This window comes from Cuculus canorus, chromosome 7 (genome assembly GCF_017976375.1).
Source record: "Cuculus canorus isolate bCucCan1 chromosome 7, bCucCan1.pri, whole genome shotgun sequence".
NCBI lineage: Eukaryota > Metazoa > Chordata > Aves > Cuculiformes > Cuculidae > Cuculus > Cuculus canorus.
In genome coordinates, this window is record NC_071407.1 from 19,056,103 (window position 1) to 19,083,253 (window position 27,151).

The 27,151-nt window shown below is 40.0% G+C and overlaps 1 protein-coding gene across 8 annotated transcripts in view; it reads right to left on the reverse strand.

The window, feature by feature from the left end:
- WDFY4 (WDFY family member 4) overlaps nucleotides 1-27,151 on the reverse strand; it is a 151,477-nt gene that overhangs the window by 77,326 nt on the left and 47,000 nt on the right. For all 8 annotated transcript variants that reach the window (XR_008450752.1, XR_008450755.1, XR_008450753.1 and 5 more), the window contains 14 exons: nucleotides 26,639-26,800; nucleotides 25,536-25,627; nucleotides 24,432-24,531; nucleotides 22,589-22,794; nucleotides 21,954-22,123; nucleotides 21,289-21,414; nucleotides 20,652-20,813; nucleotides 20,342-20,539; nucleotides 18,734-18,851; nucleotides 18,052-18,209; nucleotides 17,373-17,611; nucleotides 14,793-14,902; nucleotides 13,676-13,867; nucleotides 12,977-13,116 (listed from right to left, as the gene is read on the reverse strand). Coding sequence is in view for 1 of the 8 variants with exons in the window: in XM_054072005.1 (XP_053927980.1) it covers nucleotides 12,977-13,116; nucleotides 13,676-13,867; nucleotides 14,793-14,902; nucleotides 17,373-17,611; nucleotides 18,052-18,209; nucleotides 18,734-18,851; nucleotides 20,342-20,539; nucleotides 20,652-20,813; nucleotides 21,289-21,414; nucleotides 21,954-22,123; nucleotides 22,589-22,794; nucleotides 24,432-24,531; nucleotides 25,536-25,627; nucleotides 26,639-26,800 (2,173 nt within the window). In the remaining 7 variants the exon portion in view is untranslated. The remainder of the gene's footprint in view (nucleotides 1-12,976; nucleotides 13,117-13,675; nucleotides 13,868-14,792; nucleotides 14,903-17,372; nucleotides 17,612-18,051; nucleotides 18,210-18,733; nucleotides 18,852-20,341; nucleotides 20,540-20,651; nucleotides 20,814-21,288; nucleotides 21,415-21,953; nucleotides 22,124-22,588; nucleotides 22,795-24,431; nucleotides 24,532-25,535; nucleotides 25,628-26,638; nucleotides 26,801-27,151) is intronic.

Consider the following 27,151-nt stretch of genomic DNA (forward strand, 5'->3'; position numbering starts at 1 on the left):
CGGGACCTGAATCAGCACGATGCTCCTAATCACTGCTGAAAGGAACAGAATCCAAAATGTCAGAGTATCCAAGTAAATCATAAATATGTATTCCATGTACCAGCCCAATGTGTAGGAAGGATGCATTGCAGAGAGTAACAGGAGTGTCCATTCTTTTGATGAATTCCTGAGGATCAGAGGTGGCAGAGAAGGCAGAAGCTGTTCAGAGATGATACAGGAAAAGTTAAGAGTGCCTCCAGTGCCACTTGAAAGTTCTTGTGCCCACCCAAGCTTCCCCAACAAAGAGGAGATTTCTGTGAGTAACAGCACAAGTCTAAACCGGCTGAGAAAGTCCCAGCCTCTCACTACCTAAAGCCCTGGATCAGATGGGTAACTTTTAAATGCATGGACTCTATGCTACGCTGGCAGTGATTCCTCACAGCAAATTGTTTAGTTGCTGCTTGCACTGTGCTATAATTAAGTTAACACACAAGGTCTTTGTGGTGTGCCGATTACTGCTGGCTACCAGCCAGGTCTGTACCCCTGCTGCGAAGTCACATTTATTGGTGTTTCCCTGCAGGAAGCTCCTGTTTTACACTGATGAAAGTCATTACATTTTTGTTTGTTTAAAGCATCATTAAACCTGTAATCACAGTTGTGGCCTCAAAACTATTCCATAATTCATATAAAACTCCCATAAAGGCTGACCTAGAAAGCAACAGCATCTCTGTGCTGTTGAGCTGGGCTCAGTACAGGAGAAGAGCTGAGGTCCCAGCCCTATGTGGACATAGGGTAAAAGCCATTCAGAATAGACAACCAAATCCTCCAAGTATTAACAACCATTTTGGATACCCACAGGCTATTCAAGCCAAGTCAGTGCTCCACTGGCAGCTGTTTCAAAGTTGTTCATAGTCTGTATTTCACTCATGGTCACTCATGAGAACCCCTAAGGTCAAAGTCCACATTGCAAAGATTCCCACTGGTGTCACTGATCCAGCTCCTAGCCTTTGAAATATATGAAGGATCCTAAGAAGGGAAAATTCTGCTAGCCATGTCTGGTGAACTGAAGACCAACTACTTCGGCTTCCAAATGAGCTAGAGCAAGCCACCTTCAACAAGATGAACATGTCCCTGATGATCATCTCCACAAGAAAACTGGTTGTAAAGTGAAATGAACACTTAACAAAACTGGAGATCACTGTGACTGGAAAAAAACACAAACAAACAAAACCTGAAACCAAACAGAAACAAACTCAAAAACTGTGAGAAATATGTCCAGTACACATGGAGAATATAGACAAACCTATTGGTTATTAAGTATTCAGTCAGGATAATTACACTGTAATGATTAACTTGAGGACCTTTCCTCTTGTCTTATTGCTCATTATTTGGGAGAAGAAACCAACTCCTGGCTCACTACAACCTCCTTGCAGGAAGTTGTGGGGAGCGATAGAGTCTCCTCTCTGCCTCCTTTTCTCCAGACTAAGTGACCCCAGCTCCCTCAGCCACTCCTCGTAAGACCTGTACTCCAAACACTTCACCAGCTTTGTTACCATTCTTTGCAGCAGCTCGAGGTCTTTCTTGTAGCGAAGGGCACAAAACTGAACATAGGATTCAAATTGCAGCCTCACCAACACCAAGTACAAGGGGACCATAAGTTTGCTACTTATGGGGAAAGGGAGAAAGGGGAAAGGGAGAAAGGGGAAAGGGAGAAAGGGGAAAGGGAGAAAGGGGAAAGGGAGAAAGGGGAAAGGGAGAAAGGGGAAAGGGAGAAAGGGGAAAGGGAGAAAGGGGAAAGGGAGAAAGGGGAAAGGGAGAAAGGGGAAAGGGAGAAAGGGGAAAGGGAGAAAGGGGAAAGGGAGAAAGGGGAAAGGGAGAAAGGGGAAAGGGAGAAAGGGGAAAGGGAGAAAGGGGAAAGGGAGAAAGGGGAAAGGGAGAAAGGGGAAAGGGAGAAAGGGGAAAGGGAGAAAGGGGAAAGGGAGAAAGGGGAAAGGGAGAAAGGGGAAAGGGAGAAAGGGGAAAGGGAGAAAGGGGAAAGGGAGAAAGGGGAAAGGGAGAAAGGGGAAAGGGAGAAAGGGGAAAGGGAGAAAGGGGAAAGGGAGAAAGGGGAAAGGGAGAAAGGGGAAAGGGAGAAAGGGGAAAGGGAGAAAGGGGAAAGGGAGAAAGGGGAAAGGGGAAAGGGAGAAAGGGGAAAGGGAGAAAGGGGAAAGGGAGAAAGGGGAAAGGGAGAAAGGGGAAAGGGAGAAAGGGGAAAGGGAGAAAGGGGAAAGGGAGAAAGGGAGAAAGGGGAAAGGGAGAAAGGGGAAAGGGAGAAAGGGGAAAGGGAGAAAGGGAGAAAGGGAGAAAGGGAGAAAGGGGAAAGGGAGAAAGGGGAAAGGGAGAAAGGGGAAAGGGAGAAAGGGGAAAGGGAGAAAGGGGAAAGGGAGAAAGGGGAAAGGGAGAAAGGGGAAAGGGAGAAAGGGGAAAGGGAGAAAGGGGAAAGGGAGAAAGGGGAAAGGGAGAAAGGGGAAAGGGAGAAAGGGGAAAGGGAGAAAGGGGAAAGGGAGAAAGGGGAAAGGGAGAAAGGGGAAAGGGAGAAAGCGGAAAGGGAGAAAGCGGAAAGGGAGAAAGGGGAAAGGGAGAAAGGGGAAAGGGAGAAAGGGGAAAGGGAGAAAGGGGGAAAGGGGAAAGGGAGAAAGGGGAAAGGGAGAAAGGGAGAAAGGGAGAAAGGGGAAAGGGGAAAGTTGAGGTGTGACTTCTAAGTTAACAATTCTCTATTGAGCTCTAGAACTTTCTATGACTGATTTTATGTACATACAAGCACACTCATTTTATATATATATGTCACTTAACACTCCTGCACCCCATAAATATTCATGCTTGCCATAATAAACTCATATTGTATGATACAGATGGGACATATGCCATAGTTCATTGCTAAAGAAACATTATGTCACTGGAGCTCTGCACTTTGAGGGAATTCAAGTCTCTGTGCTGTATTACAGAACACACACACACACACACACACACACAGAAGTATGTGCCAAAACTCTTAATAAATAAAAATAAACTTCAACAAAACATAATTTTGGACTTGGAAGAGCCAAAGGAAAGCCCTAATATTCAGATCCCTCAGTGTATGAAGTGAAGAGTCCCATGGATGACAGTGGGAATACCCAAATACTTGTTTTGAAGCATTTGTGTTAGTCATCCGTTGGTGAGGGAGGAGTAGAACTGGTGATATTAGTCTATCGCTTTAGATCTTCTGAGCAAAATAAATATTGTAAATACACACAGTAAGAGCATTCATATAGCGTTGCAGCTAGAAAAAAAATACCTACTCATGCACAGTAGTTTTCACCAGTATATCTCAAAGCTCTTTATGTAAGAGGTCAAAGTCTTCAGCTTACTGATGGGGAAACTAAAACAATTGAGTTTCTGGAACATCCTGCCACTACGACTTGGCTGCAGAGGAATGGGAGTTGGTAATAAGGCAAACCAAAACTGAACTAACTTGAAACCTGATAAGCCTATGAAAAGTATGTATATGGTGATAGTATGCAGTCATCGGATGGGGAAACAATCTGACAAACCAATTCGGAAATCCCTTCTACTGTTGTAGATCATATTCTAATGTATCTGATTTACCGGATATTAGATCTTATACCACAGGAAGAGTCCATATACCTTATTCCTCTAACTTGGGCTTACACAATTCTGCATATCTTTTTGATAGAATTACAGCTATCCAAGCAATCACTATGCTTTTAGTAAGTATCTATGAGCATAGCAAAACCGAACAGCAGGTAAGGAGCCCAGAGACACAACAAACTGTAAATAGCGTATGTGACAGTGACAAAGGTTTTCTGCTTCTGTGATGCACATTTGACTACCCTGTTTCAAGAAATCACTGCGTTTCAGGGTATGTTTAGTCACACATTTCACAACTTTATATAAAAGTTGTCTGGTGCTGAAGGGGGGCACACTTGCCTTTAATCTGAGAATTTAAGATACAGACACACAGATGATGTATATGCAGCACTTAGACCTTAAAAGTGTCAGTTAAACATGCTTAAAACCTCTAGGGGTAATGACTGCAAGAGAGTGAAACAGAAGATTAGCATCATTAGAAGGAGAAAAATTACATGATACACTTTCCATCTTGAATCATACAGAAAAGTTGCAATTTTTATGAAAAATTATGTGACATAATAGAAGTCTAAGGAAACACTGTTTTATAAAGAGTAAATTGTTCAGTTTTACTTAAGTATATATTTCCTAGCAGCTCAACTTTAAATGGGATCCGCCTGTGGCGCAGCACTGCTCCTCTCAGCAGCCCCACATTCCAGCTCTGTGCTCTGGCCTGCATACCCGAGCCAGTGTGGCTCTCCGGTCACAGGTGATGTGATGTAGTCAGGAAGACAATGCTTTCTCACAAAAGTGATTGATTTTTGCAGTCGCCATATAAACCCAATAATCTTTTAAATGTAAAATTCCCGACCCACTATGACTTAATCAGCTACAGAAACACACTGTCAGCAATTAAGTTTTTGAGCCTAAACTCCTTTGAAGTGTGAAAACAATCTTGTATTCACTTCAATTCTCATTCTCCTCCTGTTTCCACACATCTAACCAGAATTTCCCCTCTTGATATGCACAATTAAAGCTCAAGGCTGCTGATTTTTTCCTACTAAATCATTGAAAATAATCCCTTCTTCATCAGCCTCACAAGCAGGTGATAAGATTACAGCTGGCATGGCAGTTTTACACAGAAGAATCCAAGTGTTATAGCAGGTTACTGGAGCCCAGTGGAGTCTCCAATTCACCAGCCCTGTTGTATTCAGATATGAAGTCCATAACACCTCCAGAACTACTACTGCCACTAAATCTAACATAGTGAATCAGACAGCAGCTACATTACTACCTTGTGCAAACCATATGCCACCCATCTTGTGACCAGACTACTTTTCAAGTAATTAACTATGCACTAGGAAGCAAGTAGGTTAATTTCATAAGAGAAAAAATTGCTTCATTAGTCACCAGGTAACAAGCATTAAGCTAAGGCAGACAATGCTTTCCTTAGATTAAAGAGCAGTTTGTCCTAGTCTTTGCATATACTCTCCACACTGAGGACTCTTTGCAGGCTCTTTGAATCACAAAATTGTTATTGCCGTGTGGATTTTATTATTGCTTTGCCAAAATTCATTTAGCTTTTCAACAGACTGTAGTTTCAGCAGTTAAGTGTTGCATGGAAGCTTCGTGCCTCAACCCGCTAGGAGGCTAATGCACAGTGCCAACTGCTCCTAAAGATCATGGATGGTTTCCTGGCATCACCAGTTCGTTGGGGAATAGCAAACTTAATGAGAAAAGCCTCTATATTTCAGTGCATCATAAATGTATCCACACACAGTCGTGGGTTTCAAGAGGATAAACCTACAGCGTGATGTACATACGATGAAGCTTCCACACTGTATTTATCAGCTAAACTGAGGCAGCACAGAAGTAGCTCTCCTTCTACAGCAACTATATGTATGTACAGATGTATGTATACACACACATGCTTTTAACAGATGATACTACTAACGACATGAATTCCTGGGAGAACAGAAACATGCCTCCTAACAGTAAAAAAGCACAATGGAAGGTGAGACACATTTGATCTTTAATGCTATCTCTGACAATGATTGTTGTGACTTTGGAATAATTCACTTAACTTCTTGAGGGCTCAGTCTCCATCCTGTCACAGCAGAGATGTTAGCTTTTACCTCATATAAAAGGTATAAGTCTTTGGCGTTATGGGAAATAGCAATGGGATCTCTTCTTGCCTTCATTTGTTCTTACCTTTTTCCTATTTTTATTTAAAATAGTCATTTTCTATGAAGCTCTGCAGGTGTATGTAACTTACGGCTTCATTACATAGTATCCCAAAGGATTTCTCTGAAAATCTCATGCAATGACGTTTTCTGATTACATTTGGCTTATATTTACGAAATATGTGCTCTTCTAATCCTTCAGCTGATGAAAGAATTCTGTAAACATGAATATATGCTTAGAGTTCAGAGTACAGAATACAAAGAGACATTTTTTTCCCCATCCCATAAAATTGTCAGTTTTCCTAAAACAGGACACATATAAAGGTGACAAGATTACTTCTGGAGATTTTTAGCACAGTCCTGGAGTTTAAGGGCTATTCTGCAGTAGAAAGCACGAGTGGATTACAGATAGGTACACCAAAGTTTTACCTTTAATTTTACCAGCAAGAATGAGAACAACAAGAAATTAATGGTCAGGGACTTCAGCACAGGTTAGCAGCAGCCTATGCATTTTATACAGCTCCTTGCATGAGATGACATAGCATATAAACTTCTAACTTGTTGATAAGCAAATTTTGTCTTAATTCTCCTCCTCATCAAGATTTCTAATAATAAATAGCATAATTGAAAATGTGCATTATTTGTCTTTAAAAAAATAAAACTAATTTAGAGCTTAAAAATAATGAATAACGAGAAATTATTTTCGTGGGGGAACTTTGGATGAGAATGTTGACTAAACCCAAAGTTTTAAAACAAAAATGTAAATTTGATCCAGTTTCAATTGCCACTTCAGGCATTGGAATCAAACACACAATATAAAGTAACTTAATTAAAACAATTTCTTTCTGGAATTATTATAAATAAAATGCTGCATCTAAATTCTGGAATGGAGCCTATTTGAAGAAAGACATATGAAAAACTATTTGTATTTCTGTATTCAGCATAGAAAAAAATGTCTTTTATGTGGCTAGCACTTGTTTCTGGGACTTCTCTGCAACCAAATAAAATTCTGCTTTCATCCACAGTAACAGTTATATCCAATAAATGTGGAAACTCAAACATTTCTGAAACATTTCAGAAAGTTCAGCAATACACATTGCATAATATTAGATAGGTTTGTATTTTGTTTCCATATAGTTTTAATCTAACTTAATGACCTGTTGAATTATTTCTTTATAATCTTGTAAACAATCTGAAAATGATAAATGAGAAGTGTCGGACATCCACTTAAGAGGACACAAAAATTTCTTTGTTCAAAGTTAAAGAAACTTTTTCCAGATTGCTACAGCACACTGTAATTTAGCTTTGAGCAAGTTATTAAACAAGACAATAATATTATAATGGAAATTGTTTAATGTACATCATTAATAGTAGAGACTGCTTTCATTGAAGTAAAAAAAAGTATGCTACGAGCAGTTTTGAAATGAATATTTGATTCCAAACTTCCCTTGTGCATTTAATGACATGCTAATTTACATTTTAATTACTTCCTAAGAAATTAAGGCATTTGTTGACAGAAGAACATAATGTCAACTTCACGGTGCACTGTTGGTGGATAGTTAATGAACTTAATTAGATAATTAGTGATGTTAATTATCCTTCTATTATGAAGATAAAGATGTTACACAAACAATGCACTTTTCAAAGAAATATCATTACATGTTTGCTTGTTTTAAATCAGTTAACTTGAAAAGCTTATACAAGACCAACTGAGTGATTGGTAAGAAAAATATCTGTTTAAGAAATAATAGTGATTATATTTCAAATATGTCTATCTTTTTCATTGTACCTAACACCAGCTACTAAATTGAGCTTAACCCTCATTCATCCCAAATTTGCAGTCTCTTTTTTTCAACCTCACTCCTTTTCACTACCTCACATATCTTTCTCCACTTTAAACCACCCCTCTCTGATGCAGTGGCTCAGTGTTTGAAAACCCAGGTTGGTCAGCATCAACCTTGATTTTACAATCAGTTATTAAAAGATGCCATAACAACGCAGGAAAGAAGTAGCTGCTATTTGAAAGCTCTTGGTTCAGCTGCTAGAGTTGCCACTTGCATCGTGGGTGATAATGGCCAAGTCCCTGTAAATTCATATCCATCAACTTGAATTAAAGCTTTTTCCTTACAGAAGTCAAAGCCCGCTGACACACAGCATTTTGAGCTAACACTGAGGCTTAGTTTGAGCTAACTTCTGTGCCTTCACAAGAGCCTAAGAGTACACGGCCAGCTTTCCAGATCAACAAACACTTCTGCTTGAAGAGCCTTATTAAAAAATATCCTCTAAACCACAGACTTTTGCACACAGATATCTCACCCACGAGTTTGAGAAGTATGATCTACACAAACTAATTTAGAACAGGTTATTTCTTCCTCACACCTAATGCAAAACTTGTAAAGATGCCTGCACAAAGCGTGAAGCAAGGCTGACAGCCGGGAGTGAACGAAGCCCCATTGCTTTTTCCCAATGGATTCAGAGGGGGTGAGAGCCCTGCCCCAAAGGGGACTAATTCTGTATCTGTGATGCAGCTCCTATTTGAACTAGCTAAGTAAGTCCTAGCACTGTTCAAAATACATTTTTAAAAGCCTGTTAGCATTGTAGAGATTTATATTTCCAGCACAAAAGTAATTTATGTCTGTAGTTTAAACTCCTGCTTAAGTCAACAGAAATTTTATGTTTAAATACTTCTTAAAATATACTGTATTACCACAACAGGTAATTCACTAGAGGTAAAAGATATAATAACCATATTTAGGTCAAGAATGAGTGTTACATGTGAAGTAATTTTTTCAAGGTTTCTTTTTCCAGCTGTGAAATTTAAAAATATTTTTGTTCTTGGTGTAACAAACAAATGATTTTCTGTAGCACCAAAAGTTTTAGCTGCTGGATTAAGAGAAGCCTGGTGAATAAACATATGACAAAACTAAAATAAATAAATAAATAAAAAATCCTGTAAATCTATAACTAAAGACAGTCCTAAAGATTTTGAAATAACATGTTGTTTGAAACACGTCTCAGTCTTTCTCAGACTTCAAAAGAAACAATAACTCCTCAAACAGATTTTAGAGGCTGTATTTCTTCCTCTCGGGAATCTAACTATAGTGGCAGAACTGTACAGACAACATTCAGTAGACCTTGCCCAAGAGGCATTTACTAATACTTCAGCAAGGTATATCTGTTGTAGATATCTGTAGAATCCAAGTGGTGGTCCTTGATCATATCAGTATCTTCTCATTCAGCGAGAAGGATGTTCAACTCACTTTCCTAAATGAGTTAATGAACTTGCATTTTCTTTTCAGCAGGTGTATCTAGACGGTTTAGCCATCAGTACAAATAAACTACTTTAAAATTTAAAAGGAAGAATTTTCAAAAGGAACTGAAGTAGATTCTGTGTCTGACAGTGAGTTTTCAGTCAAGAGTTCTCAGATTTCCTGGCTTCAGAAAGTTATACACTGATAGAAAGCTCTCACTAACACATCGATGACGTTATCTTCTGCAGATTTCCTGTGGTTTTAACAATCTGTCTGCCACTTACAAAAGCAAGCGCAAGAGATGGGCTCTTACTACCAAGCCAACTAAAAAGTTAATCACTCTCAGTCAAACCAAACCTCGATCCAGTATTTTCTGGCTTGTAGAGCTACAAAATTAAACGGTTTGTTTTGTCATCACTCTGCAGTGACCTTGCACACACTAAGAGCAGCAGAGCAGAAACCAAACTATCCACCAAAGTGCTCAAAACTTCCTTAGAGTTCAAAGGCTGCACTCTCCCATGACTTACCTAGGAGGACTTCTCTTGCAATGACTGTGACCAAATCAGCACAAAGGAGTTTAAGATGCTGGTTCTTCATCTATACCTGTCTTTACAAGTGTATGTATGCTGACCAAAATACTACTGTAAATTTTCTGGTTTTGCAATCACAAGTTAGGAGTTATCTGTTAACATCTTCATTCTGAAGACTGAGATTAAAAAGATCTTTTCTATTTAATTCTCTCAAGTACATGGGCCCCTGGCATAGAGGAATGTAACAAATGAACCAAAACAGGCCTGCTCTGAAACTTCGGAGGCTCTGCAACTCTTGTAAAGAATAAACACTATACCTACAGTCCTAAGGCAGTGCATTTTACAGTAGCTAGAATTATGCCGCTTATAACATCGTTCAGGCACTCATCTTCAGGAAGAACCTCAGGATACTGATTGTTGACTGATTTACAGTTTACTGAGGTATGATTGCTATAGTGGTCCCTTGCTGCTCCTGCAGCTTTTTGAAGATGACAAAAACAATCAGTCATTGCTAAACTGAAAATTTAATACATAACCTAGATTCTGACAGCAAAAGTAGTGGGGGAAAGAGCCTGGAGGAGGAAGGGAAGAGAAAGAGGAAGAGATCAAAAGAGTCACTTTGAAACAGGAAAGTTAATGATATGGAACACTACCCACTGTATTCACAGTCTTACAGACCCTCCTGCTGGTGATTTACTCGACTCTGTCACCTGTAAACATTAAAATAATCTGACTTTGTACAGTGCTCTTGCTCCTGCATGGCTACTCAGACTTCCAAGAAAGCACAAATAGTAATTACCAGAGCAGGTCATCACCATTCTACTACCAGACGTGATCATGCACCCTTTTCTAAATGACCACACCTTCCAGACAAAGCCCAGAGCAGAGCATGAGACAGCAAACTGGATTCAGAAATAAGTGGATTCAGAAATATGGTGAGAACACAGATGCATTAAATTGCTAATTCTGACATTTACCAAGAAATACCAGGAACTGGATTCACTGATGCTGGGGATCCTGAGAAAAAGTAATTCAGAAAACTGGCTCCTGATCCTTTATGGGAGTGAATAGTTTGAATTTTGCAGATTTTCCCAAATTGAGGATTAGGTCTCAAAAGCACACTTGCTATTTTCTAAATTACAACAGGGAAAAAGCTGATAGTTTTGAGGGGGATATTTGGTTTGTCAGAGGGTTTTTTTGTTATTTTTTAATCTTCAGCAAATGCTACTATTGCTTCAATTTCTTTGTTTATTTTGAGTCAATAAAAAATAAAATTAATAATCCAGTCACCAACTCATCTCTTCTTTATACTGGACAAGCTTTGAAATCCTGGCTGAATTTCTGCACTTTTCTCAAATTTGGTAAGTTTTGCTAGTTAGAAACAACTGTGCTTAACTCTCAGTAAATGCAAAGATTTGTATTTTACTATGGGATTTAAAGAATTTCTCTCACTACGTAGTTCATACTGCTGTTTTTCTTTTTATCTCAATGTTTCAGCTGGGTTGCTGTAGGACATAGGTCCATAATTAACAGTGGTGAAGACAGAAGCCAGTATGTGAAGATTTTTCCCAACTTAAAACAGAAGGGACCCAAGACAGTAGATGATACAAAATTACACCACAGCACTTTTTGAAGTGATTTTGAGTAATACAAGTTAGAAGCACAAATATAACTGACTTTTAATGTAACTTGTGCTTCTGACTTCCTTTGATACCGGAAATCTCACCTTAGATCTTGCTTGTGAAATATATGAAGAGGGACGTGGAGGACCTAAGAAATTAACTGTCTTCCTCTTAGATTTCATCTCTCTGAAAAGTACATCAAACTCTGTTTCAAAGATAGACTGGAGAGAGAGAAAGGGGGAGAGCAAGTGTGGAGAAGAACATTTGGAACTGTAGCTTTGCATCTCATTGAGAGGAACAATTTATCAGAGCTGTGGAGCTGTCAGTCCTTGACATGATAAGGAATAACACAAAATGAGTAATGTTTCCTCCAAACTCCTTTAATTACAAGCCGCTTCCTTGCAGAAGAGAGACAGAAGATGCAGAAACACCAATTTCATGCACTTGTGCCTGAATAATGTCTCTGCGCTGCCTTTTCCAGATGGCAACCTTTTCACTGGAGGAACTAATGATATGGGCATATTTAGGGAAAAAACAATAACGGAGTCTTTAACCTTCAACAGCAAAAAGCATGTTGTACAAAGTGTTCCTTGGGATACATTTACAAATATCAATTACATTGCTCACTGAGGTGTAATCAGCTGTAATAATCAAAATTAATTTTAAAAAATAATTAAACAGACCCCAGGGCAAATAGTTGATACTCTTGTAGTATGACATCACGGTCTACATACGTACCTGGGAAGAACCTGCTTGCTCTGTAAGCAGCAAAGTGCTTTTAAGGAATAAGAAGGGTGCTGTGGCATGCTGAGAAAATACTTATGGCTCAGTAGGTTATTATCAGACACATTACTTGGGTACCATGACCTTCCTGATCAACACACCTGGAAGCGAGCCAGTCATCACTGGGGATAAATCTGCAACCTACAGCCAGAGGGTTAAGACTCCCTAAACTGATGCTGTAACAGACTGTCCCCTCAGCAGAAGAGAAAAAGACTTCAGTGTGTTCAGCACTTCAGTAACAAAAGCTTAATCCAAAACTCTGATGCCCTACCCTACCGCTAGCTACTGTAGCCCTAACACAATTAAATAAGGAGTATCTAACTGGTGCTTTTTATTTATATTCTTGACAAATGCCCAGCAAAAGCATGGAAATATCCCTCTATCTTAGCAAAGGAGGAGCTCACACATGGAAAACATAGTTCAGCTGCAGTGCTGGAAGTGGGAATTCTACATATCCTTCAGACTCTTCCACATTTTATTCAAGAACTTGTCTCCTTATCTGTTGAGGCTTTGGAACTTGTAATACTTAATATTGAATAGAAAATGAAAGGACAGTACAATAGTAATCATAGAATCAGAAAAACATAGAATCAGAATGGCTTGGGTTGGAAGGGACCTCAAAGATCGTCCAGTTCCACCCTCACTGCCATGGGCAGGAACACCTCCTATCAGAACAGGCTGCTCAAGGCTTCATCCAACCTGGCTTTGAACACTTCCAGGGAGCACAAACACACATTGGATGCTTAGGTTTTTCAAGTGCAATAACTAGGCCACACGTTAAAAGTATGTATCAGTACATTATAGGTTAAGGATGCCAACCGAAGCTCGTCAGATCAATGACTGTTTCTTTGTAATGATTTCTAGCAGTCTAGAAATGGAGCAATAACTGCAATAGGTATTTAGTTTACAACAGAACATGTTGACAGATACTCAGAAGCCTCCCAACTCCAGACAAATTCTCCAGAGCCATACCAAAGCCAGACCAGTGACAGAGACAGAAAAGACAGAGGAGAAGTTACCTCAGATTTGCATATCATTTCCTTTGTATTTCGGCCAGGCATCAACCTAATAGCTGAAGAGAAGCTTTCACTCCAGGAACTGTGCTTGCTCTGTGACACGCCTGGCCCTGCTTTATTCTGCAGAAGCTTCTTTTCAGATGCTGTGGAACAAAGCAGATGAAAAAAGCTTGTAAAGGCTTGAAGTTGAACCTGTGGGAAGGTACAGGCTCTATACCCTTGCCACAAAAGTCATAATATGGCAGTACCTCACTCCAGCTGGATTGTCCTTCTATTTATAAAAGCAGCATTGAATTAGCATGTACTTCTCAAGTCTCTTGTTTAAAACCTCTCACAGAGGTCTGCCATAGATCAATTTCATTATACAGACATGAATTTTTAATCCCTGCCACACTACACACATTGGAATGCCTTTCTTCACCCTTTTAAATACTCCTATGAGATATAATTGTCTAAGGAGATCACTCTTTCTTGCAATACATCACGAGCCCTACAACATTACCAGGTGATTACAGAAGGGCCACGGTCATAACACAGAAAGCAATCACAATCCTGGATAAGAGAAACTGAGGATCTGCTTTAACTGGCTGGTGATGAGCAGAGGAAGGGTATAACACAGGAATCCATGGCTTTCCATTAAGTGCTACATTTACTGCAACGTCTTTGCTTACTGCAATGATTGTTCCATAAAAGAACAGAGACCTATCAAGTGTTGCCAAGCTTTTGTCATAATTTCTTCCCATAAAGGAGTGATCTCTGTTATCTTCATGTCCCTTTCTTTGTCATTTCCTTTTACAGAAAGATCCATCTTGTAAGTGTCCTCCAGAGCCTGCCGCCTCTGAGAAATGAGCTGCTTCCAGATGATTTCTATAGTTCTCAGAATCTCCTGATGGACTAGGAAACAAAAGAAACTACAAATGAAGAGTCATTTTTTATGTACCAAGTCAAGCAGCAGATAAAGCAAAAAACCTCATGTGGAACAGAACTGGTCCAGAGTAACTGCTGGAGTCAGTTGTGTTGTTCCATTTTATCTACTGCCGCCATAGGATCTAAGCCAGATCAGTTAGTCCAATACAGCTCCCTAAAAGAAACAAGTAGGAGTGACAGATGGTTCTAACTTTTTTCTGCCTTGGAAAACCACCTCATCAGAATTTTGATGTTCTTTCTATCAAACACAGAATGCTAAAGCACTTAAAGGACCTTTATCTTGCCCAACATCACTAGAGGTGAGGGAGAGAAGGTAACCAAGTAGACACAATTTGACACAGCAACGAAATGCTATACAAGGAAGTGTGGACCTGTTTTGATGTATTTCCCTGCAAATCAGACTTATTTAGATGTATTATATCCAAACCTATATATATATATATGTATATATAAAGGGCATTACTATTCTGTAGGGTACAGCTGACAGCCCCTACATTGAATCCAGCCCAAATTTTTTCCAGTGTTGTTCTTAAAAGAGCAAAATGTTTCTTCCTGTGTACAACAGACAGACACAAGCTCTGTATAGGCCTTGAAAAAAGAAACAGAGCTACAAATATTACATATTGGGGGATTAACACTGGCCACAACATAGGGAAGAGATACCAAAACTGGAATCAATTACTCCCGAGGATGTGGGCATGATTTCTGAATAAAAAGATATGATGCAGGCACAAGTCAAGTTTGGCACAATTTTACTTTCACTGTGCTGTGTCCACAGTGCCTATACACCAAAGAGGTGTCTACGCAGCACTTGCACAAGGTGCTCTGGAAACTGTTTAGGCCAGGCATTTTCCTGCTCTGTCAGTCAAAGGCAACATATGCCATAAATTACCATCATCTGGAGTAGGCAGGTTGCCCTTTTCCTCTTCACTGGGTGCAAAGAAGATCTGGTGATATGAAGCCAGCTTTGGCTTTGCATCCACCCCAAAGCCTTCTGGATAGCTGTGACAAAAAAAAAAAGGTCACATGAGGAAACCAGACTTAAACCAAACATAGGACAGTGAAAAAAACAAAGATATTTTTACACATCCACTCCTACTTGATTCATTTAGTAGATAACATTCCTAGGCTTGAGGACTTACACCAATTACATGATACTGAAGGATTTACAGAAAGTGGGAACTGAACTACTGCCAGTCAGGTTTTCAACGTCAAGAAGCAGTCATTAAGATCCTTCCTATGGATCACACTATTGTAAATGTCTCATCGCTGCACTTCTTTGTGCACTTGTGTCTACCATTCATCTCAATTAGGTGGAACACAGGGCTGTACTGATGTAGCCAGATTGCATCCAGCTTTCTTGCACCTCCCCTGAGCATCTGGTATCCCATCTCTTTGCTCTGAGTTTCTTCACTACAGGTATTCCCACTATGTGGGAAACACTGCCTTGCCATACTCCGCTCCTGAACTGCTTACTGAGACTGAGTTCTTTGCACCAATGATTGTTCACTCAGTTTATAAAGCACACAGCACAAAAAAAAAATGCAATCTTTAGCACTGTGAGATTAGTACCATGTGGATGTGATTATAATTGAGAACTCCACCATGGCCAGAAAGAGTTGGTGCTACTTTGGGAGTGGAATAGGATGCGTATCTGATAATTTACCAGTCAGTAGGTAAAAGACATCAGGAATTTCAGCACAGCAGTAATACTTACAATGAATGGAACAGGGTTAGTTAAGGCATCCAGAAAACCTGGACTTGGTCACAGAAGTGCTGTCAATAATATATATTGGGTATGGCCACAAGCAACATACTACGTTCGACCAACTGTAAACAGGAACTACTACACGGGAAAGTCAATCTCTTGGGTATGTAAAGCTGCTATTTTTATTTCTTATTTTCTTTTAAATAACACAATTCTGATTCCCTGGTTTTGCTACATTTGTATTTTGGATAACAGCAGCAATTCTGTAATTTAGTTTTTTAAAATGTTTCTGCTCTTACAACATAAAAGCAACCCTTCCCCCATCTCAACAGTTTTGGCCTGGAAATTATTATCTGACTGGAATAAGAACAATCAAGAAAAGACCCCAGGAAGTGAAGTTCATTTCTGATGTGATACTGTATTAATGGATTCTATTCAGACCATCTAAACAACACAGAAGGTTTTCATTGAAACAACAAACATCATTATAGTGAATAAAACACTAGCCAATATTTGCTTTTTTTTTCCACAAAGTACCTTCCATAATAACTTCCCAGCTTACATTAGCAAGAGTACCTCTGACATATCACCTCTAAGATGACCAAAAAGAGCGCATATGGATGTTCTAGTCCTATCCAAGTCAAAGATAAAATTGACCAGCACTTTGCAGCTTAGACCTGAGTAACAACAACCATAACAAAGATTCACAAGACACATGCACAGCTTCATATATATTTTTAAATGCACTCACACAAGAATAGCTGCTGGATCAGAAAAAACACCTCACTAAGTTAGCCTATGCAGATGTCTTGAAGAATGGCCACCTGCACGCTTGTGGAATAATTTTAGCCCAAATCCCAGGAAGATTTCCAGAGTCTCATTTTAATTATGAGTTTGTAAGCCAGCACCACTTAAATCAGTTCAAGCTTGTTAACTGCAGTTACTAGTCCAAAGTAAGCTGCTGGAAATGCGGCATGAGTAACACTGATACAACACAGATGTTTTGGTTAACAAAGAGTAGCAATTAAACCTATGTTCAAATTTTAAGGGTTCTGTTTAGACAAACATGCAAGCTTGTATGGGTGTCTCTGAAACAAAACAGCCTTTTCAAAATTAAAAAAATGGAATTAACTGCCACACTATTACCGTGCACTTAATATTGCTTATTATAACCACAAGCTCACATACTAGTCTGCCTTTGAGTAAGAGAGGTAGTTAAGAAATTTTCAGCTTACTTTTTCTGCAAGGAAAAAAATAGCCTTCTCATTGAAGAACATTTTATCCCTTCCACTTTCTTGCTCAAAGACAATCCATTGCCTCTGGAATACTGAGCACATTAGTAACTTTTCTCTTCTCCAAATTAAATGATAAAAAAAAAAACAAAATCACATCAAAATATTTCTGTTGGGTGTTTTTTCATTTTTTTTAAGTGTGTGAGGAAAACAGACATCTTTCCCCAAGTGGTCTTACTCTGCCGCTTCAACAGGCACCAAATTACAGAGGAAAGGGTGCCCTACTTAAAGCAGAATGGTGCTTTAAGCCCCCAGAGCACTGAGCCCAATGGGTCAAATACTTGCTAAGATACAGCACATATACGACATCCAAAGTCCTTAGTCTAGCTGAATCCAGCTCAAGTTCAGCTTCTAGAAATTCCTCAAAATGGATGGTGTTGCCCAAGTTTTGTGAAGTCTCCCCCTCTACACCCACTCCCACAGATAACAGCAGAGATGTAAACAAAGGTTATGCTGAGAAGAACATTTGTACCTGCCCGAATTTAGTTGGCAAAGACAATACATTAGGCAGATGATAAAATTATTATTTGAGTTATAAGTTGCAAAAATAATGTCCCATTGCTCCTGCAGGACATTGAGAGTGTTCAGGACATTCAATTGTTCGGGCAGCGACTGTTGTGGTCTGGATAGGCAGTATAGGATGGCTCTATTTAGACAGCTGTAGAGGGCACTGAGGAAAATTTCCTTCTGAGAGACAGAGCTCTCTAAGACCTGCGAAAACAAAAAATAGCAGAGTACTTTACTTGCTCAAAGAACTCTCTCCCCAAGGATCCACTCCTCTCACTTCACCTAAGCTGCTGCAAACTTATTTCAGCAAAATTTCCTCAAACTACATTGTTAAAAATAAATTCAATTCTTCTGTATTTCTGCTGAAGTTCCTGGAATTGTGGTAGAGATTATTTTATTGCTGTTCAGCAACACATACATAGCCAATAGGCAGTCACACAAAAGAGCTAAGTCTTCCTTCTTTACGCACCTTGCTGTGACGGCCATATAGTGCCATTATGCACTTATGCAAGAAAACAGGAATAATCACAATCAGAAGACAGATTACAGCTATCTTGTTGAGAATTGTAGTATCATGACCTCAGTGTGAAACAGCACATTACAACATGTTGATAATAGTTGTAAAAAAATATCATGAGACTCACCACTATAATCTGTTTGGTAGTGAAGATCAGGATTTCCTTAGGGTCAGCAGTAAACATCCTGCTGTTCAGCTTCTCAACCAGCTTCTGGGCAAAATAAGTAATATTCATCATGGTTATGGGTGCAATTGATTCTGGAGTGCCATGAGGATCACTGCTTCCTGGAGAGGATACAAGAGGGCTGATTATTCCAGAACAAGCTGAAATGCAAGAAAAATTATGTGAGGTGTGAGGTCACCAGAGCTGAGAAGAAACAGTCTCAGAGCAGGGACATATCTAAGAAAATTCTAGGTCTAGCAGAAATACCTTACTCAGACTGGAAATGCTGTCTCCTTCAGAGGGGCAGAACCAACCTCACTAAAATACTATCATGAAGGACTGGTTCAACTAATGAATCAGAAAGGAGAGCAGCAACAACTGAGTTATCAGCTGGGTTTCTTTCTAAGTATTCCCTTTCTAATGTTCAGAATTTTTCTCAAAAAGCAAGGAAAAAGTGAAGAGGTTTTCTAGAATAATGGTAAAACTACATTAATTTATGCAAACTGGCCTACAAAAGGAGAGAATGCACAACCCAGCCTGCTGACCTGGACTGTTCTTCTAGCCAGTGTTTCCATACAATTGTTTCTAGCAATTACAGCTACATGCTAAATACCAACAAGCTAATGACCTGATTCTCACTGCTCACCTCTTGATCTTGTTTTCCTCTCTCCTTGGCTGGTAACACGGAAGATGTCCATAGCAGAGAGCAAAACTTTGGTCTGGAAATGTCTCTTTTGCTCACTGGTGGCTTCCTCTGGAGAAGACTATACAGTAATTGTATACATATTAGAACAGCAGGAAAACAGCCAGAGAATTATACTCAAGTTTGCTTTCAGCCTTTATTCAAATTCCTTTGATTCCATTGGATATCTAGCAGGCTAATCCTGTCAAAGATTCGGATTCAATAAAAGCTTTGCTTAAAGAAGCAAGTAGAAATTCCAAGAGATGCTCAGTACTATCTGAGATAATTCAAAATGACCAACATTCCCCCTTAAGCACCTCAGCATCATGTTAGTAAGAGGAGGTGAAAAACAGCACAAAAAGAGCTGGGACAACTACTCCACTTTTAGACACCAGTGTGGGAATATGAAACAGCTGCTACAAGCTGAGAAATTATCTGTGACAGCTAATCCCTAATAACACTTAAATGCAGAGATTTGGTGTACTCCTCCATGCAAAGCCAATATGGCACCTCTCATACAGTGTTCAGTGAGAGTGCATGTGTGGACAGTAACTGGACAGCAGATGAGACAGCAGAACTTCATGCTTTAGCTGGGAAAAGAGGAAATCTTATGTAGGTCAATATCCTCTGGCTGATAGCCAGGACAGTTGTCCTCTGCACACCGAACACAGTTTTGCACAGGGCTGGAACCTAGGTTCGCTGGTGGTTCCCAAGAGATCTTGCCTTCATGGAATTTCAGCTCTATTTGGCAGGCCCAAGATTCAGACAGTTTGAAGAGCCACCCTCAATTTTGAACTGTACCAGGCCTCGGGATGTTACTATATAAACCTTTAAGGAATTGCTGCTCTGCAAGATGATTTAACTCATGACAATTTGCAGTCAAGTTTATGTTCACTACTATTTGTATTACTGAGCTGAGGATGCATCAGAACTCGTATCTGGGACACTTAGATTAGTGCCACTTGGAACCGAAGACTAAATTTTGAATTTTCCCTTTTTTAAGACTACTCTGACTCTTTCCAGTGCTTTGAGTGGTTGAAATCCATAATTCAGACTCAGCTGCTACAGCCTGTATTAATTTATACTAAAAGTGGAGACAGTTGTTTTTGGTTTACTTGAGCACTGAAAAGAAACGGTCTCAAAAATCAGTACACAGGAATCCTCTATGTGAAATCTATTCTCAACAAATTCAAGGGCCGCTCTATTGAAAAGTAAGTATTACTGAGGAGAATGGGGTTTTTTTCATGCCTTACTTCAATGTTAAATGTTGCCCCAAAAACGCCTTTGGTTTTGTCTAGGGGCAGCAATTGCTTAGTTCGTATGAATGCAAAGCAAGCAGAAAAGGCCTTTCTTCCTTGTTGAAAGGATAGGAATTTCATTCCACTAAGTAGGCAGATCAGATGTGCCAGGAAGTAGAGCATGCTCTCTAAAAGCTGCTATCCCAGTCTTATCCTAGACAGCTGAAAAAGCTGACTGAATACACCTTTTCATCACTGTTAACACTTTTTTCACCAAGCCACTAGGAGGATACCTCTTGTTCTTCCACCCCAGCCCAACAACTAGAACAGAGACCTCAAGAAGGATCTCAAGTGGATGTCCTTGTTTGTTTGCTGGGATATTGAGAAGACTGTCCATCAGGAGGATGCGCACAAAATCCCACACTTGTTTCTTGGCAGGGTGTGGTAGGAGCGGGAGAGAGGAGATATCAGCACAGCCTTTCCCTTCAGTAATGGCTGGACCATCAGGAGACAAAAGGCCTTCAGAGCCTCCCTGCAGAAGCAGACAACAATGTATTTTAATTCATAATATCCTCTAAATTTATTTTTCTTCTTAGCAGCCCATCTCAGATCTGAAGGGCTTGTGCTTGCTTAGATGCACATACCTTGGGTGGTTCAGAATGGAAAGCAACCATAGCCAAAGTTTTCAAGAAATCAGGACCGTGCCACATGGGGTCCTGAGTATAACTGTGATAGATCAAGCACAGAAACTGGATAACGTTCCCTGGATAGGTAATCTCCCAGGAGGTTTCTGCATCTGCAACAGGCTGAACAAAGACAAATACGTATCTAGTCAAGGCATCCTTCCTCTCACTCACACAAGTTCATCTTTGCTCCTCTCTAGGTATTCCTAAGCAACTAAGCAAACATGACATGGCCACAAAGAAGTGAGGCAAGGCACAAGGAGCCAACTTCCAGCTTGGAGTTTGAAGATACACCCAATCAGAGAGGTGGCATATCTTCACCATCAAGAATTTACAAAATGGGTAATATCATGGGTAAGATCAATCTCTGTGCTAAAATTCTTAAACATAAGTCTATCACATCATCTGCTATGTAACATAAACAGGACAATAGTTGGACTGATGCTTTGCAATCACTGCTTGCTGTTATGCTCGGTAGCACCCTGTGAGGGCAAAGGAAGTTTAGGGTTTACAGGTAAATACTGTCACTGCTTTCTGACAGTTTCACGCAGTTTGTTCTGTCATTTACATTTCACAGTCCTTGCAACAAAATGCTTACCTTGTCCACAGTGATTCTAACCATTTCCAGTAGTAAAGTAGCTGCCTCTGCACACAATCCAATTTTGAGGACATTCTCTATGTGATGGTCCTGCAAGATCTGCTGCAACATCGACTCAAGATCTTTCTACAACAGGAGAAATAGTTCAAGAAGAGATGGAGAATCATAAAAGTTGCATCAAGAAATACACCTGCTCTCTCCACATCAGAAAAAAATCAAAACATCTTCACCTCCAGCAACTCCTCCCTCTCCTATTGAATTTTTTTCCTGGATTTTCCTCTTCTGAGGTAAGTTTTGGCACTCCCAGTGCAAAAATGCCTTATGGCTTCTCAGAGCACTGGGAAAAAGTACCCAAATCCATCGATTCTGAGATTTTAATGAATCTTGACAATGTAAGAACAGACAGGGAAGTTAACCCAAATTACTTTCTAAAATACAGTACTTAAAAAAAACGTTTAACACCCGCATGAACAAGTTTGTTCCAAACACAGATTTCCTTAAATCAAAGTGAACTTATTTCATTTTTAAAGTGTGAACGACTAATTTTAACCATCTCAAAAACCCAAGCAGGGCTAACTTGCCTGAGAATTCTCACAGGGAAGACCACAAAATAGCAAAGTACTTGAGCAATAGCAGCTTCATGCTTGTACACTATTTTCCCATACCTTGGCTGCTTCAGGTGGTTCAGACTGTGGAGTTGCCAGAAAGAGCCCTGCCACAAGCAAGTAGATCTCAGGGATGTGGACATGATCAGTCAGACATCTTTGCAACACCGAAAAACCGAAAATCAAGAAGGAGCCATTGTCAGGCACTGGGGGCTGAGTTTTCAAATTATCTTTAAAGGAAAAGAAAAGGAAATCATCCTGAGGAAATGTCTAAAATCAAATGAACTGACCCAAATATATCTTCATTTGTCTGTGTCCAGAGCACTCTGCTAGGCTGTAATATTTTACAAAACTTCCTCAGACTAATAGCTAACAATCTTTCCCACTATCACTTTGTTTACAGTAGAGGTTCCCTGAATTCTTCTATTTCCTTATGCTTCCCTTTCTCAGAACTACAGATCTAGTTAACGAAAAAGAAAGGTGAATATATCTTACAGGAGAAGGTTTCAGGGCTTAAGGTAATATCTGGACATCTCACAGGCTTATTGACTAGCCTGATGTTATGCAAGACAAAAAGGCCCATCTGCCTGCAATTGGTAATCAGAAATGCCAACCACCATGCAAGGGAGAAACAATGTCTTCTACTCTCCAGCACAGAAAAGCTAAAATAGTAGGAGCATTAAACCAACACATACCCATTAGAATACTCAGCCCTGCAGAGCTGTTTTCCAGCCAGCGTCCAGCCACTACGCCCTCCTTGAATTTGTTCAGCAGCAAACGATTGTGAAGGAAGCACAGAAGTAGCTTGATTCCTAGAACAACCGTACTAGAGTGTAGGTGGCTCTGTGTGAACAGCAGAAACCAGTCTGGCCCAAGTGCAAAAAATACCTCCTCTTGTTCCCTAGGATAAACAGAGAAATGAAAATGCATGAAAACTCATGGCAGAAGACAGAAAGGAGATTTTATTTAAAATAATCCCAAAGCAATTTAGTTTCTCTAGAAAAAAATCTGACTAAAAGTGTATCACAACACAGAATCACAAAGATTCCAAAAAAATTTACAAAAATCACAAATTTAATGCACTCATCCACATAGTTCAAGCCACTTAATTCTCACTAAAGGCCTTTGAGGCGGTTCCCCACAACATCCTTCTCTTTAAATTAGAGAGATAAGGGTCTGCTGGGCGAACTGTTTGATGCAAAAGGAATTGGGCTGGGGACTGAAGGGATTAAGAACAGCCCTACCCAAGAGATACTTAGGAATGCTGGTGGAGGAAAAGCTGGACATGAGCCGGCAAAGCGCGCTCACAGCCCATCAGGCCAACTGTATCCTGGGCTGCATCAAAAGAAACAGCGGCCAGCAGGTTGTGGGAGGTGATTCTCCTCCTCTGCTCTGCTTTCATGAGACCCCAATGTGGAGTATTTGTTCAGCTCTGGAGTCCTCAGTGCAGGAAAGACATGGACCTATTGGAGCAGGTCCAGAGGAGGGCCACAGAAATGATCAGAGGGAAGGAACATCTCTCCTGTGAAGAAAAGCTGAGAGAGTTGGGATTGTTCAGCTTGGAGATGGGAAGGCTCCAGAGACACCTTACTGCAACCTTCCAGTACTTAAATAGGGCTAATAAGAAAGGTGGGGACAAGCTTTTTAGCAAAGCCTGTTGCAATAGGACAAAGGGTAATGGTTTTAAACTCAGAAGAGGGTAGATTTAGTCTAGATATAAGGAAGACATCTTTTAACAATGAGGGTGGTGAAACACTGGAACAAGTTGCCCAGAGCGCTGGTAGAAGCCCCATCCCTGGAAACATTCAAGGTCAGGTTGGACAGGGCTGTGAGCAACCTGATCTAGTTGAAAATATCCCTGTTCATGGCAGGAGGGTTGGACTGGACTTAAAGGGTCCCTTCCAACCCAAACTATTCTATGATTTTATAAAATCCGACCTTATACTACTGTCAAACAAAACCAGCTCGTTAACACGAAGCTCCTTCTGAAAGGAGTAGTTTACCTCAACAACTGAGGTAAACTACATCACAGACTAGGTCTGTCAACCTATGAAATCGAAAATTCCAGTTTAAATTTGGAAGTTCAATATATATTAACAAATGAAAACGGAGAGGGACAGCACCCAGCACTACCAACTCTGCCTTTCAGTTATGCAAGCTAGAACTACAGTAACTGCATGTTCATGGCTATGATAGAGGGGTGCAAGTAATCCCACATTAGTATGGACTGATTTTCAAGGACAGATGGGCTTTCTTCAACTCTTGCAATGCAGAGGACATATCTGGGTTCCTCCTTTGAGATATTCTCTGAAAACATTTCATTTTTCTAAATGGAGATCAGACATGTTATCTGATTACATATCTGTGTGAATGCCAGATAAACCACTGACAGAAAAATAACTCTGAATCTTTACTATTTCTTACTACTTCGTTGAGGCTCAAATATTATCTGTGTGTTTAGCTCTAGTCAAGCATCACTAAAGTGGAAATCTACAAGACAGACACTTACCCACAACTTTCTAAATTGTTTCTACTTACTCAGAGGACAAATGAAGTTTGTCTGAGTACATTACATCTAACAACGTCTTCAGTAACTGGTTTCGAAGCCAGATTGTCTTTCCAGATGTTTGGCTTAAGGCTACAAATATCAGAAAGTAATAAAGACTAATGAAGAAACAAAACACATGTTCCATTGCTTTGATGAACAACCTTGTTTGCACCAGATTAGCCCAGAGGAAGTATTTATACCAGTCTTTTCTAGAGGAAAAAGATGCAGCCATCAGATTCTGGGCATAAGAATTCCTGCCAAAATCAGAAATGACCAGTGCTTACACCATCAAGTCCATCTAGACCACACGTTGAATAATCACAGGAAGTAATCTCAGGTTAAACAGAGAGGGAAATGCAAACAGGTAATCTGACTTGTATTGCCTAGCTGTGATGCTTATACATAAAAACTACAATTACCAGTGTCTCCTCGGTATATAATATTTTGTTTAGAAGTGCAACAACCAAGAGATTCTCAACTGAAAAATAACAATAAAAGAGCCAGCTGTCTAGAAGTTCCCACACACAAAGCTGACATAAATACACAAACTTTAAAAGGTGCAGAGCTCCACATTATTATTTGCTACAATTCTAAGTGTAGCAAAGCATTCATAGAAAATCTAGGATGTCAAGTAACATTTTATTCCAAGTATGAGTCCAGTACATTAATTTTGGGGCAATTTCAATTTAGTGGCCTTTATCTTTGTGTGTATCAATGAAATCCAACATTGTGTAGGCTTTGGACAATGAAGCCAAAGTCCTGCTAGTTTATTAATAGAGAGAGGATAAAAGGGGAACTTTCTCAGCAGGAGGTGGATCTTGTGGTAGGTCAGGCCTTCCTGCACACATACACAGTGATCGTCACTTTGCTACCCTTCACATGAGGCTTTTGTAGCAATATAAGTTTTCCCTGCAATTTCTAGTTACCTCAATGCATCAGCCTGTCCTTTTCCAAGTGAAGTAATTCAAATCATGTCTCTTCCTGCCACTGGAGATAGAAGCACTATGTTGCATTTAGGGCTCATCATGCCCCAGAGAAGAAGGGAAGTACTTTAGCTGTCTATCAGAACACACACACCAAAGGTAGCTACTCACCTTCGTGGGGCATCTCAGCCACATCATCCACGCAAATCTGATTTTCATCCACAGAAGAAGGTTTCAAAGTGTAAACAAGGAACAACCCAATCCTTGCACAGAAAGAGGGAAACAGTTTTTGTCAGCAGACAGACATTTGTTTAATTATTTTAAGATTACATTCAAATCTCAATACTCATTAATGATGACTGTTAATGACAACCATTAGAGATTCTAATCACTTCAGAAACAGGGTTGAAATAGGAATGCAGAAGTTCATCCTCTAGGAGGCAAATAAAAAGGATATGTATCTACAAAAGCAAGTAATATCTCTTCTATTCTGGAAATGTTTTTCTTTTCATCTCTTGAGTTCAGAAGTCTTTTACCATGAGGAAAGCACTATCGAGTTAAGCACACTGTTCATACAAAAAGATTCTGAACAGCCTGTGGCCTTCAGATATCACTGTTGTCACCATCTGGTTTTCAAACACATAGAGAAGAGCAGAGAAACCTCAGTGAGGACTCAGGGAGGAGGATTGGCTATCTCTTTTCACCTGTAGTGTGCTTTAACACAGTAGCTGGTTTTAATGATAGATTCATGTGACATACACACTTGGTGAAAGTGCATAACCTCCTCCTGCCCACAAGAAGGGCATTTCTTAAGGGACAGACCACCATAGGAATGGTACACACAACAATTTCAATTAGGTGTGTCTAAAGTCCGGGATCAGCAGAAATCTCGGAACCTTTCAGTGCTGCTGAGAGTCCGCTGCAGTCTCTGCTCTCCTGCAGGTGGAAGGACTGGGACTGTCTTTATTCACTCAGCACTGATCAGCCTGACAACAAACTAAATTACCATGGAATAACAAATTATGATATTTTAAGAAAAATTACTGGTGCACACTCCTTACCACATGGCAAATTTGATATTCTAAATCCACCACTCACGCAAATAAAAGGTTGGACTGAAGTCTGTTTTGAAGGCATGAAAGAGATTTTCATCAGTGAGGATTCCTGCAGCTGCTAAAGACCTAGGGGCTTCTGCCAAAGATGAGGTGAGGGAAGTTCTGGCAGGAGTATAGCTCATCTGCAAACTGAGAAAAAGCTATAGGTATGAAGGTTACCTGAGAACATCCCTTGTGTTAAAGTATCCTTGCAACAGATGAGAGAGAATAGTGCAGACCACAGTGATCCTGGAGTTACTGATTTCAGAATCATTGAAGAGGAACATTAATTTGGGCACCATTTGCACCTGGTAGGCGACTGCAGCATTCTGACATCCATCTCTGTAAAAAAGCACAAGGACTATTAAAAGCTTTTACTGGAAAGAACCAAACTTGCTGGGTTTCAGGTAAAAGGATTCTCAGGTTGCACTAATACTTTGCATCTTTGGCTTCTAAAGTTGCCTTGGCAACATCTCAAACACTGTCAGACAAATTGAATATGTGTCAGTGATGGAGATCTGAAGACTTCCTTGTGTGTTCTCTACCCCTTCCTATCCGCCCTCCTCCTGCAGAAACTGCTGCATTTCAATGAGTTCAAAGAAAACAACATTATTGAATTTTTCAAGCAGTGAGTTTTTGGTAATACATGCTATTCTTTTAAAATTCAGCAAGGGAAACTAGACAGCTCTGCAT